Source organism: Ptychodera flava, chromosome 22, assembly GCF_041260155.1.
Source record: "Ptychodera flava strain L36383 chromosome 22, AS_Pfla_20210202, whole genome shotgun sequence".
Lineage (NCBI taxonomy): Eukaryota > Metazoa > Hemichordata > Enteropneusta > Ptychoderidae > Ptychodera > Ptychodera flava.
In genome coordinates this window covers 1,199,152-1,213,462 of record NC_091949.1, presented here as the reverse complement: position 1 = coordinate 1,213,462, position 14,311 = coordinate 1,199,152, and the positions used below count along the sequence as shown (strand labels likewise).

At 36.1% G+C, this 14,311-nt stretch overlaps 1 protein-coding gene across 2 annotated transcripts in view; it reads left to right on the top strand.

Moving 5' to 3' along the window:
• Nucleotides 1–14,311, top strand: part of LOC139122441 (serine-rich adhesin for platelets-like) — a 202,680-nt gene that overhangs the window by 58,523 nt on the left and 129,846 nt on the right. For both annotated transcript variants that reach the window (XM_070687814.1, XM_070687815.1), the window contains 2 exons: nucleotides 7,632–7,737; nucleotides 8,513–8,570. In XM_070687814.1, the coding sequence (XP_070543915.1) occupies nucleotides 7,632–7,737; nucleotides 8,513–8,570 (164 nt within the window). The remainder of the gene's footprint in view (nucleotides 1–7,631; nucleotides 7,738–8,512; nucleotides 8,571–14,311) is intronic.

Genomic DNA, 14,311 nt, shown 5'->3' with positions numbered 1-14,311 from the left:
CTCAAGTGGGTTTTTAGCTCAAATTTGGTTATACAAATGTGAGTTTATCTTATAAGCTGAAGTCGATGGCGTCTGTATGTATGTGTGTATGTATGTATGTATGTATGTATGTATGTATGTATATATGTATGTATGTGTGTATGTATGTATGTATGTACGTATGTACAGTATGTCCGTCAACAGCAAAAACATGCAAACCGCTGCACATTTCAGCTTGGTATTTGATGTGTGGATGCATCCTGGGCTCTAGATTGGATTTTGTTCAAGTGAAGTCTGCATTGCCAAAATTATGCAAATGAGCTTACAAAATGTGAAAATGGTCAAGAATTAATATCTCGAGAACCGCTGTTTTGATTGCTTTGAAAATTTGTGTGCAAGTACCTTAGGTGAACCTCATACAGCTCTATGAATATTGTGAAGATATCCTTAATTTTGTATTTTTGCTGAATTTTTTGGTGATTTTTCTCATTTTCAAAAAAAATTCTTCTTCTCTGAAACTTCCAGCCCAATCGCTCTCAAATTTGGGTTAGGTCTTTGCGAGGGTGTTACTCTTCTAATTTGTTGAAATTATGACAAAATTGGGAAAATTACTATTTTGGAGCAATTTTGTCATTTTTGGTCAAAAAATCTTAAAAAGTATTTTCTTTTAGCCCCTAGGGGTGATCTCATCAGATTTTTTAGCTCCGCTGTCAGCGACGCAGAGCTTATCAAATAGGTTGATTTTCCTCCGTCGTCGTCCATCAACAATTGCCTTTCCTCTGAAACCACAAGTCCAATTGCTTTGAAATTTTATATGCAGCTCACTTTGGGTGACCTCACTTCAGTTTGTTCAAATTGTGGTGAAATTTGCATATTCGTATTTTGGGGCATTTTTTGGTATTTTTGGTAAAAAAATCTTCTTCTCTGAAACCGCTTGTCCGATTGCTTTGAAATTTGATATGCAGTTCACTAAGGGTGACTTCAGTCAGATTGTTCAAATCGTGGTGAAATTTGCATATTTGTATTTTAAGGCAATTTTGTCATTTTGGTAAAAAAATCTTTAAAAATCTTCTTCTTCAAAACTACAGTCAGATAGCTTTGATAATTGGTACATATGTCCCTAGGGATGATCTATTTCAGATTTGTTCAAATTGTGCAGAAATATGCAAATTTGCATTTTTAAGGCAATTTTTGCAATTTTTGGTCAAAAAATGTATTCCTCCAAATGTATGGGTCTGATAGTTTTGAAATTTGGGATACAGGTTTCTATAGATGAACCAAGTAATATATATTGAATTTCCGATGAAATCTGTAATTTTGTATATTTTGGGGCAATTTTTGCCATTTTTGGTCAAAAAATGTGTATTTTCAAAACTACTCATCTGATAGCTTTGCAATTTGGTATACAGGTTCCTACAGATCACCTTAATGATATTTATTGAAATTATGATAAAATCTGCAATTTTGTAATTTTGAGGCAATTTTTGCCATTTTTGGTCAAAAAATGTGTTTCTCAAAAAGTACTGGTCTGATAGCTTTGAAATTTGGTATACAGGTTTCTACAGATGAGCTAAGTAATATATATTGAATTTCTGATGAAATCTGTAGTTTTGTATTTTTGGGGCAATTTTTGCCATTTTTGGTCAAAAAATGTGTATTTCCAAAACTACTCATCTGATAGCTTTGAAATTTGGTATACAGGTTTCTATAGATGAACTAAATAATATTTATTGAAATTATGATGAAATCTGTAATTTTGAATTTTTGAGTCAATTTTTTCCATTTTTGGTTGAAAAATGTGTTTCTCAAAAAGTACTGGTCTAACAGCTGGGAAATTACAGATTTCTATAGATGAACTAAATTTGATCATTTGAAATTATGATGAAATCTGCAAATTTTATTTTGGGGGCAATTGTTGCCTGTTTGGTCAGAAAATTTTATTCTCCAAAAAACTACTCATCAGATAGCTTTGGTTGACATGTTCTTAGGGATGATCCAATGTGATATATTCAAAGTATGATGAAATCTTCGAATGTGTATTTTTGCAGCTATTTTAGCCACTTTTTTCTGGCCACTGCATTGAGCTATCAAAGATTTCCACCTTATTCATCAACATGTGTCAAAAATAGTTATTCTCTACATAAACACAGCGGAGCTATATCGGCCGCTAGGTCGCTTGTTTTTAAACGAGTTACACAGATGACAGAGATGACAATAGTTAGATATGTGGAAATTGTCCTGAAATATACAAATTTGTATTTTTAAGACAATATTGTCATTTTTGGTCAAGAATACTTGTACTTTACAAAAAAATTACTTGTTTGATAGCTTTGTAATTTGGTATAAAGTCCCGAGGGATATTATTAGATAAATTTTCTGCTCAAAGTGTTGGGAAAGCCCCAACTTTGTATATTTTAGGTAATTTTCACAGTTTGTAACCTTAAATGACCTATACCAACCCAGGATATGTTGTGAGACACTTTCAAAGGCTGTGAACATAATTTTGTCATATTTGGTATCAATTTGTAGGAAAATTTGATCCAGAAAACAAAGCTAAAAAATGTAACAACTTCGCTGGCTATTGAACCACTCTTTTTTGGGAGTGGAGATTTAGCCGATTGGTTCTGTCTCTGGCCTCTCAACTAGGCGACTGATGCCGTATGTTGTGGGTTCGAATCCGATTGAAAACTATCAGTATAGATTGGGTCATGTCCGTCTGTCCGTGCGTGTGTGCGTGCGTGCGTCCGTCCGTCCGTTCACGCAGACATACCCTGGTCAATTTCTTTCAAACTTTGCACAAGGATAGTACCCTACCCCATACAGATGCATGTTGATTTGTTTCACAATGCGATCAAATTTGGTTGTGTTAGACTTGGAGGACTTTTTAGTTTACACCTCCATAGACTCCCATGTATAAGGCAGTCCTCCATAGACTCCCATGTATAAGGCAGTCCTCCATAGACTCCCATGTAAAGGCAGTTCTCCATAGACTCCCATGTATAAGGCAGTTCTCTGTAGATGCCCATGTATAAGGCCAAGAAAAATAAAAATTTAGTTTGTCATCGTATTCTAGTGCAAAAAGGATGCAGTGACACAGTTTTTAGTCCCCACGGATGAAGTCCAGGGGGCTTATAGATTGGGTCATGGTGTCCGGGTCATTGTGTCCGTTCGTCCATCCGTTCGTCCATCCTTTCACACAGATATCTCAGACATTTTTACAAAATGTCACGTGACCTTGGTGACTGTTGACCTCAAATATACGTATTTGTCCATAACTCAGTAACCACAAGTGCTACACCCTTCATATATGGTATGATGGATGACGCCACATATTCTACCTCATTAATTATGCACATATCTAATTTTGAGCGAGCCAATAGAGCTAGAGGTCTGATTTTTGGTATATAGGGATAACTTAGCAATACAATTTTTTTATACAAAATGTCACGTGACCTCAATGACCTTTGACCTCAAATATACATATTTGTCCATAACTCAGTAACCACAAGTGCCACACCCTTCATATCTGGTATGATGGGAGACCTTATGACGCCACATACTGTACCTCATTAATTATGTGCATATCTTATTCTGAGCAAGCCAATAGAGCTGGATATCTGATTTTTGGTATATAGGGATAACTATAGGATAGAAGTTTTTTGACAAAATGTCATGTGAACTTGATTTTTTACCTAAAATATACGTTTATGTCAATAAATAAGTACCACAAGTGCTATGTCCTTTATATTTAGTAGGATGGGAGACCTTATGACAACACACGCTTTACCTCATTTATTATGCACATATCTAATTCTGGGCAAGCGAATAGAGGTAGAGGTCTGATTTTTGGCATATAGGGATTTATTAGCAATACATTTTTTTTTTCAAAATGTCACGTGACCTCAATGACCTTTGACCTTGATTATACATATATGTGCATATCTCAGTAACCACAAGTTCTATACCCTTCAATTTTGATAGGATATTAGACCTTAAGATGTCACATCTTGTACCTCATTTATTATGCGCATATGTATTTCTTGGCTGGCCAATACAGCTAGAGGTCTGATCTTTTTTCCCAATTTAGAACCATAACTTAGACATGCTCATGTGTTTCAAATTGGAAACAACGACATAGACCTATGTGCCCATAGATCTCAACATATCAATCCAGTGATACTTCTTAATGACCACATTTCCCTGCCCCATCAAGACTAATACTCCTATTGCTATGTCATTGTCAATGACTTGTTTAGAATTATATTTTCGTTTTAAACTACAGTTCTTTGATGCAGTGTGGTCGTCTGGCAATCCATCATCACGGCAGATGTAGTGCATGCAATACACAGTCCACACTGTCTAATCATGCATGCATGTTTTCCTGTTATAATTCAATTGGGTCAGAATTTTGTTGCAAGGAACATACAAAATCTTGCTGATAAATCAATTTGGATTATCTATGTACATCTATGCAAATTGCAAGTTTGGTGGACATGTGAAAATTATGTTTTTTGCCTTCATGTACAAGATGGCATGTTTACCAAGCTGGACGCTCACTGCTAAAAAAACAATAGGTTTTATTACAGTTTCACATTTCAACCCTTTCTTTGCATCTTTCTCAGCAACATTCCCCAAACCTCTCTCCTTGCATCCCTACCGCTAAATGCACTGAGGAGCACAGTGTCATCATTGACGCTATTTTTTCATGTCCGGAACCTAACTCAGACATGTATCAAGCGAATTTATTCAAAGTTGGTACAAGGACATTGACTTATGTTATAGATATGTACTTCAATTTGTTTCACAATATGATCCAATATGATCACATGGTAGCCATTTTGTTATGGTTTTTAGCTACTATAGACTATAGTCTATAGAAGCTATTGGGATGGGTATCCGTCCGGCGTCCGTCATCAGTCTGTATGTATGTATGTATGTATGTATGTCCGTTTGTGAGGCGTCCGTCCACTCAAATATCTTGAGAACCGCAGTACTTACTGATTTGATACTTGTTATGTAGATGAAAAATAGGATTTTGAGAAACTATTTTCTTTAATTTTTTGATGTTGTTGAAAATAGGCAAATTAATGCCAAAAAAGGCGTTTTTGGTAAAAAATCTTCTTCTTCATAACCGCTGGTCAGACAGCTTTATTATTTGGTATACAGGTCCCTAGGGATAACCCAACTTAGATTTGTTCAAATTGTGATGAAATATGCAAAGGTGTATTTTTAAGGAATTTTTTTGTCATTTTTGGTCAAAATTTGACTGATATTGTGTGTAATTCTTGTACTGTATAAACCCTATCAATTCACTCAGAAAAAAATAATTAATATGATTTTAAATAATTGAATTAATTGGGAAATCATCAAAGCCAAAATAATTTTAGTGTAGAATTATCAGAAAGTTCAACTTTTTTTGACAGTTCATAGTGAAATGCCTACCATCTTGGAGGATTAAAACATGTAAAGGCAGCTTTCCTGAATCCCAACTTTGACATATTCTGAACCGTCATTTATTGTGCCCTGTATGTTATCTAAAAGAAATTGCTCATAATAGTTTGTCATGATAGGGTGGTCAAATAAATAGAGATAGAGGAAGTTCTAATTTCCATTTATGGTTGACTTGGTAAGGATAAAATAAAATTACTCTTTGAGGAAAAAAATAGAGTGGTCAATTAAAAGAGTGGTCAAAGTGATAGGGTTTTTATGGTAAAGCTGGGCTGTAAGATTCCTCATGTGCTATTTATAGCACTTATGCAATCTGTGTAAACAGTGCAAGAAAGTGTTACATGATTCCTTATAATGCTTTTGATGACCTTGAACTTCTTAAGTTTCAAACATTTGTCTCTTCAGTGTGCTTTCTCTAAGTACATACAGTCTCAACTTATTCAACAGAACTTACTTACAATGTTAATTTGAAAGTTAAAATGTGCTTTGTTAATAGGATGGAAATACTGATAAAGATAACCAGCTTAAGATTCTTTATTACCTGACAGATACATATATGCTGTTTTTTATGACGTAAATCTTGATTTAAGCAAGTCTTGTTTACTTTAATTAGAATGTAATTAACTCTCGTTTATTAGCTACTATAGACTAATATAGTCTATAAAAGCTATTGCGATGGGTATCCGTCCGGCGTGCACCATCAGTCTGTATGTATGTATGTATATATGTATGTATGTATGTATGTATGTATGTATGTATGTGTGTCCGTTTGTTAGGCGTCCGTCCACTCAAATTTATCTTGACAACTGCAGTACTTACTGATTTGATATTTGTTGTGTGGATAAAATATATGATTTTGAGAAACCGTTTTTATTAATTTTTTGATATTGTTGAAAATATGCAAATTAGCACCAAAAAAGGCGTTTTCGGTAAAAAATCTCCTTCTTCATAACCACTGGTCAGACAGCTTTGTTATTTGGTATACAGGTCCCTAGGGATAACCCAACTTAGATTTGTTAAAATTGTGATGAAACAAATCTGTATCTTTACGGAATTTTTTTTTTCCATTTTTGGTGAGGCCATTCTGAAATGAGCTATCAAAGATATCCACCTTCTTCATCAATATATGTGTCACAAAAGGTTATTCTCTACATAACGCAGCAGAGCTCTGTCAACTGTTGAGTCACTTGTTTTTTCAAAACCGCTGGTCAGACAGCTTTAATATTTGGTTTACAAGTCCCTAGGATGACCTTAGTGAGATAATTTTATACAGTCATGTATCCATGTCTATAGTAGCTTCAGGGACTTTGGCCCTATGTTTTTCCATGTCGAGAGCCATAACTCTGGCAAGTCTCAACTGATTTTATTCAAAGTTGATACATGGACATTGACTTAAGTCATACATATGCATGTCGATTTTTTAGACAGTAAGATCAAATATAGCTGCGTGGCAGCGATTTTATTACAATTTTCTAATATACTGAGCCATAACTCAGATATATTTCCACAAGTATCATTCAAAGTTGGTACAAGGACATTGACCTATTTCATACATATGCTCGTCAATTTGTTTCACATCATGTAGCAGTATCATGTTAATTATTGAAGTTTCGTAATTAGGCTAATATGTCAAGAAATGCTGCATCAAATTTCATGAAACTTTGTACAGATGTTAAGCTCACTTTGTTTTAACATTGAAAAAGACATTTATCAATGTCATTTTAATTAATTTGTAATTGCATATATAATGAACTTTCCTAATTAGAGTGATATATCCACAAATACTGCGTCAAATTTGATGAAACTTGATACAGATATTGATCTCATAGTGTTATAAATACTGCATCAAACTTTATGAAATATGGTACCGGTGATAATCTGTTAGTGTTAGGATAGTATGCAAAAATGTTTGGCAATATCCCGTTGATTAATTCCTAATTGACTCATTCAATTACCTGTTGTAATAAGGATGGCAGCCGACATTGGTTTCATGTTTTCATCACCATGGAACTCATTCTTGGCCATTGAGCGCATCTGTGTCAAAGTATTTTTATCACAGACCTGATTAATGAAGAGGACTCTATCCTCTCTGAGGACTTGTAATCAAAGTACCCATTAACAAGTGGGGACTGTGTCATCAATTATGACTTGTTGTGATTACTATATTGGAACAAACAGTGACATTGTCACTTTTTTCTTATCAGTTCACAAGCTATGAGGATGAGACAAGAACACAATATCCATCAACCTGTTATGTTCAGCATTCTGCTTCAAAAAGCTGGTGGTGTCGGTGATGTTAGAAACTGTCCCGTAAGTTGTGCTTGATCATTTTGTATGTTTACTGTAACAGCTCAGTAAGCAATCGTTGTTATGCGGTATCATGTCATATCAAAATATAGTACGATTGCAGTGATTAAAATTTGTTAGGAACAAGTAAATTTCTAGATAGTATTATGAGGTTATTATGAAAATACCGCAAACGATGCACGAGGACATTGGCGCAGCGTATCGCCCGACGCGAAGCGGAGGGCGATGCGCGGCGCCAATGTCCTCGTGCATCCTTTGCGGTGTTTTCTTAATAACCTTACATGTCCAATGAGTCCCTTGAAACAGTGAACTCACAGATACAGCCGCAGGGGATGGGGTGCCTTTAAACTATACGTGTTACGGAACGGGCATTCCGTACGGCTTTTCTAGCGCACGTAAAATTCTATTGTTCTTGATGGTAGATGTATAATAAATAATTTTATCATACTCATATGTAGTTAATGCAAGCATATATCACAGAAATTAAGTAAACTAAAAATATTGTTGTCACTGGTGTATGTATGGTACTATGGAATGAAATAATGTCAACATGAAACTGATAGTAGCTCCTTAAAACCTTTAAACTGTTGAACACAAACCAATGATGTTCGAGGTGCTGTAAAATGTCACACTTTTGATTAATTTTCTGAAATACCTTCCAAAATCTCCTAAGCGTCTGTTTGGTTACTTCAGTGTACCGGTACATATTTGTATAAATGTATATTTTTGTGTCTGTGTGAAAACAAAAACTCTGTTAGCAATGTCTTTTGTCTTTCAGAGTAATTGTGGCAAAAGTATCCAATTGCAAAGAAAACTACTGAACTGCCCAGAGATAGGTATGGTACACTATTGTTTAATTGTTTTTTTAGTCCCCGCGGACGAAGTCCGGCGGGGACTTATAGATTGGGTCCCGTCCGTGTGTCCGTCCGTCCGTCCGTCCGTCCGTCCGTCCGTCCGTCCGTCATCAACAGTTTCTCAGACACTGCTAAACTGATTTTGTTCAAACTTGGCACAAAGGCATAGGACTATGACCTACAGATGCACGTCGATTTATTTTGTGATACGATCCAATATGGGCGCGAGGCGGCCATTTTATTGCGATTTATCATGTCTTTGGACCATAACTCAGACATCCTTGAGCACATTCTGCTCAAACTTGGCACAAAGGCATAACATCATGGCTTTCATATCCATGTCAAATAATTTTGCGATATGTTTCAATATGGGCGCGTGGCGGCCATTTTGTTGCGATTTTTCATGTCTGTGGACCATAACTCAGACATCCTTGAGCACATTCTGCTCAAACTTGGCACAAAAGCATAACACTATGGCTTACATATCCATGTCAAATTATTTTGCAATATGTTCCAATATGGGCGCGTGGCGGCCATTTTGTTGCGATTTTTCATGTCTTTGGATCATAACTCAGACATCCTTGAACTGATTCTGTTCAAACTTGACGCAAAGGCATAACACTATGTCCTACATATGCATGTCGAATTATATTGCGATACGATCCAATATGGGCGTGAGGCGGCCATTTTGTTGCGATTTTTCATGTCTTTGAACCATAACTCAGACATCCTTGAACCGATTCTGTTCAGTTTTGGCACAAAAGCAAAACATTATGCCCTTCATATGAACACCAATTTATTTCGTGATATGATCCAATATGGCTGACAGGCGGCCATTTTTTTTGCGATTTTTTCATGTCTTCGAACCATAACTCAAACATCCTTGAACCGATTTGGTTCAAACTTGGCACAAAGGCAAAGCACTATGGCATACATATGCATGTATCAATTAAGCTTGCGATAGGATCCAATATGGCTGCAGAACTGCCATTTTGTTGGAATTTTGCATGTCTTTGAATCGTAATTCAAAGGTCATTACTCCCATTTTGTCCAAACTTGGCACAAAGATCAAGCACTATGGCATACATATACATGTCAATTTACTTCGTGACATGTTCCAATATGGCTGCCAGATTGTCATTTTTTCCAATATTGCTGTCAGATGGTCATTTTTGGATTTTTCATGTCTTTGAGGCTTAATCATATGCAAATATTCTTTAACCAATGTTGTTGAGACTTGGTACAAAGATAAAGTACTATTGCATACATATGCATGTCTACTAATTTTGTACTACCGTATGATCCATATGGTCAATAGACAGCCATTTGATATAAATTTTGGTGTGATTTTTTTATGTCTTTGAAACATAAACATAGGTCACTATCCCTCGATGTACTGATTTTGTTCAAACGTGATACGAAGATAAAATACTATGGCTGCACTCTTGTGCACATTAATTTGTTTCATTATATGATCCGAAATGGCTGATTACAACAACATACCCGGTCCCATACCATTTCGAAAATTCACCAAACCATGTGTATAGTATGTGCCATCATGACACTGGAGGCAGTAAGGGCATCGTTATGTGTGATGTAATCTAAAGTTCCTTGAGTGGTCATTACCGGCAGAGATGAGTCATTTATTGAACGTTCCTCAGATTACTTTATTATGCAAGTCACAGGCCTAATGCGCCCGTTGCATCAATGTCATTCCACAGCTACCTAGACCACAGCTACCTAGACACCAAGATTATAACAAAATGGACAAGCGGGGACTGTGTCATCAACGATGACTTGTTTTTTTTGAATGCAGTATTCAATTGTCAATAGAAGCTTATCTAAGCAAAATCACCTGCTGAGTAAGTGTATACCTCAAGATAAACCACAATTCACAACATGTATGCACAGGCCATAGGCAATTGCATATATGGAGTGAATGTGGCTATATCTCACAATAAAGCCCACTCAGCTGAGGGTTATCAATAATGTTCAATCAACACCATATTTGATTTCCTCCTTCAATCGCACAGAGCTTACCAGATAGGTGGATTTTTGGTTGTCCATCATCTGGCAACATCTTCTCTGAAACTGTTTGTCAGATTGCTTTGGAATTTGGTATGTTAGTAGCTAGTCCAGTTTGTTAGTCCCCACGGACACCGTCCGAGGGGACTTATAGGTTTGGTCCTGTCCTTGCATGCTTGCGTGCGTGCGTTAGTGTGTACGTGTGTCCGTCCGTCCGTTCACGCAGATATCTCAAGGATGCCTTGAGCGATTTCATTCAAACTTGGTACAAGGATTACTTCATATGTCATACATATGCGTGTCGATTTGTTTCGTGATACGATCCAAAATGGTCACCGTGCGGCCATTTTATTACAATTTTTTCATGTACAGAGCCATAACTCCTGGTTTTAGTACATGTTTTAACCAATTTTATATTCAAAGTTGGTACAAGGACATTAACCTATGTCATACATATGCGCATGAATTGGTAACAAACATTTCACTGGCGCTACTCCGTTTGTCAGATCCTAGAAATATCTGAGCTGCATTGTTGTAGGCGACCCTCAACTTTGTCAGGGCACTGGCAGAATGCTTGAACCAGAGGTGTGCCCCATACAATTGATGATAATAAATCTTAAATATAGTACATTTAACATCAAAAGAACATGAGGAGAATTTCCTGAGAAGCATATTGGCTGAAACGTAGAACGATCTGAGTTGTTAATATATAACCCAGATACTTTTTGTTCTCTACAAAAACAAGTTTAACACCATGAAGATACACCGTGGGCAAATGAACAGTACTTGACTTGTCAGTAGTGACATATAAACATTCAGTCTTTTCAGTATTAAAAATAATGTCGTACCACCGTCCCTCCACCCACCGGTCTGGAAACAGCTCCTGTTTCTTTTTTCCGATGCGCGTTACGGGTAAACATAATAATTACAAAAAATCTGTGAATCTCTGACACCTTAAAGGTGACAAGTATGTGAATTTGCATGAAAAATATGCTAATTTTAACCAAAATGACCAGAATGCACTGTGCTATTCACTACAGCGATTTTGCTGAATAAACTTGTCGATATTGTAACACAAACTTTTCGATATTGAGGTGGGAGCCTCAAGGTTCTTTCACATTTTTAGCTCCCATAGCCATATGTATATATGGCAATGGAAGCTATTCTTATAGGCTAGGAAAATGTCTGTATGTATGTATGTCTGTATGTCTGTATGTCTGTACGTCTGTATGTCTGTATGTCTGTATGTCTGTATGTCTGTCCGTCAACATCAAAAACTCCAAAACCGCTGTACATTTCATCTTGATATTTGGTGTGTACATGGATGATGGGCTGTAGATGAGATTTTGTTCAAATGAAGTTGTCATTGCCAAAAATATGCAAATTAAGTGAAAAAATGTAAAAACAGTCAAAATTGAAAAAACTCAATAACCACTGAGCAGATTACATGAAAAATTAGCATGTAAGTACTTTGGGCTGACATGAAATGATTGTGCGCATCTTGGGTCAGTATCTTGGACTTGCTATTTTTCATGAATTTTTTTGTAATTTTCTCCCATTTTTGGTCAAAAAATCTCCTGCTCTGAAACCACAAGTCCGATTGATTTGAAACTTGGTATGGAAGTGCATAGGAGTGACCTTTCCCAAATTTGGGCAAATCGTGGTGAAATTTGCATATTTTTAGTTTACACGTCCATAGATTCCCATGTATAAGGCAGATCTCCATAGGCCACAAAAAATAAAAATTTAGTTTCTCATCGTATTCATATTGCAAAAAGGATGCAGTGACACAATTTTTAGTCCCCACGGATGAAGTCCAGTGAGCTTATAGATTGGGGTCATGTCCGTCTGTTCGTCCATCCGTGAGTCCATCCGTTCACGCAGATATCTCAGATATTTTGACAAAATGTCATGTGACCTTGATGACCTTTGATCTCAAATATACATATTTGTCCATAACTCAGTAACCACAAGTGCTACCACCCTTCATATATGGTATGATGGGACACCTTATGACGCCACAAATTGTACCTCATTAATTATGCACATATCTAATTTTGAGCGAGCCAATAGAGCTAGAGGTCTGATTTTTAGCTCACATTTGGTTATACCAATGTGAGTTTATCGTATAGGCTGAAGTCGATGGCGTCTGTATGTATGTGTGTATGTATGTATGTATGTATGTATGTATGTACGTACAGTATGTCCGTCAACATCAAAAACACGCAAACCGCTGCACGTTTCAGCTTGGTATTTGGTGTGTGGATGCATCCTGGGCTATAGATGGGATTTTGTTCAAATGAAGTCTGCATTGCCAAAATTATGCAAATGAGCTTACAAAATGTGAAAATGGTTAAGAATTAATAACTCAAGAACCGCTTTTTGATTGCTTTGAAAATTTGTGTGCAAGTACCTTAGGTGAACCTTATACAGTTTTATGAATATTGTGATAATATCTTTAATTTTGTATTTTTGCTGAATTTTTTGGTGATTTTTCGTCATTTTCAGTAAAAATTCTTCTTCTCTGAAACGCCAGCCCAATCGCTTTCAAATTTTGGTTGTCTCTTTGCAAGGGTGTTACTCTTCTAATTTGTTGAAATTATGACAAAATTGGGAAAATTACTATTTTTGAGCAATTTTGTCATTTTTGGTCAAAAAATCTTAAACAGTATTTCCTTTTTAAAACTCCTGGACGGACAGCTTTCATATTTGGTACACAGACGTACAGAGATGACAATAGTTAGATATGTTGAAATTGTCCTGAAATATAAAAATTTGTATTTTTAAGACAATATTGTCATTTTTGGTCAAGAAAACTTTATCTCAAAATTACTTGTTTGATAGCTTTGTAATTTGGTATAAAGTCCCGAAATGTTAGTAGAGAAATTTTCTGCTCAAAGTGTTGGGAAACCCCATTATAGGTAATTTTCTCAGTTTGTGACCTTAAATGACCTACACCAACCCAGGATATGTTGTGAGACAATTTTGAAGGCTGTGAACATAATTTTGTCATGTTTGGTAACATTTTGTGGGAAAATTTGATCCAGAAAACAAAGCTAAGGTGATTTTTTTCATTTTGGACCAATTTTTGCAACTTTTCTATGTAAGACATACAAGAACTGATGAGAAATTCGGATCCAGGATAATTCCAGATGTTGTAATCACCGCCTACAGTGGAAGGCATTTCACTATCTGTAACTAACTTAAGTGCTGTTTACATTAGAATGATAACACTCATGGCATTACTTAAAAAATCTCCAAGGTTGTAAATGTACTTCCTGTCATTTGGTCTTATGAAATACCAAGGGGTGGAACATTTGATATTCAGGAGGGGGTAGGGTCTAGAAGATTGATGATGTAGCATTACTTTTTTACCAGATCCCTTGTGCATTTTTTGCCCACTCCCACCTTTTCTTTTTATCAAGCCTTCTCTGTTTTTTGTTGTTGACATTTGCTTATGTATTTAGGATCTGCTTCTCCCATTGCTATAGAAGTTGATATGCATGTTCCTAAAGATGACCTCCAGTACCTAAGTTGGAGACCTTATTTGCTTTTGTCATTCTTGTTTTTCCTGGTTTAAATATTTCTCGAATGGACCAATTCAAACCGAATGTGAGCACATAGTGTCCTTGACGGTATTTTTGGTATATAGGGATAACTTAGCAATACAATTTTTTTGACAAAATGTCACGTGACCT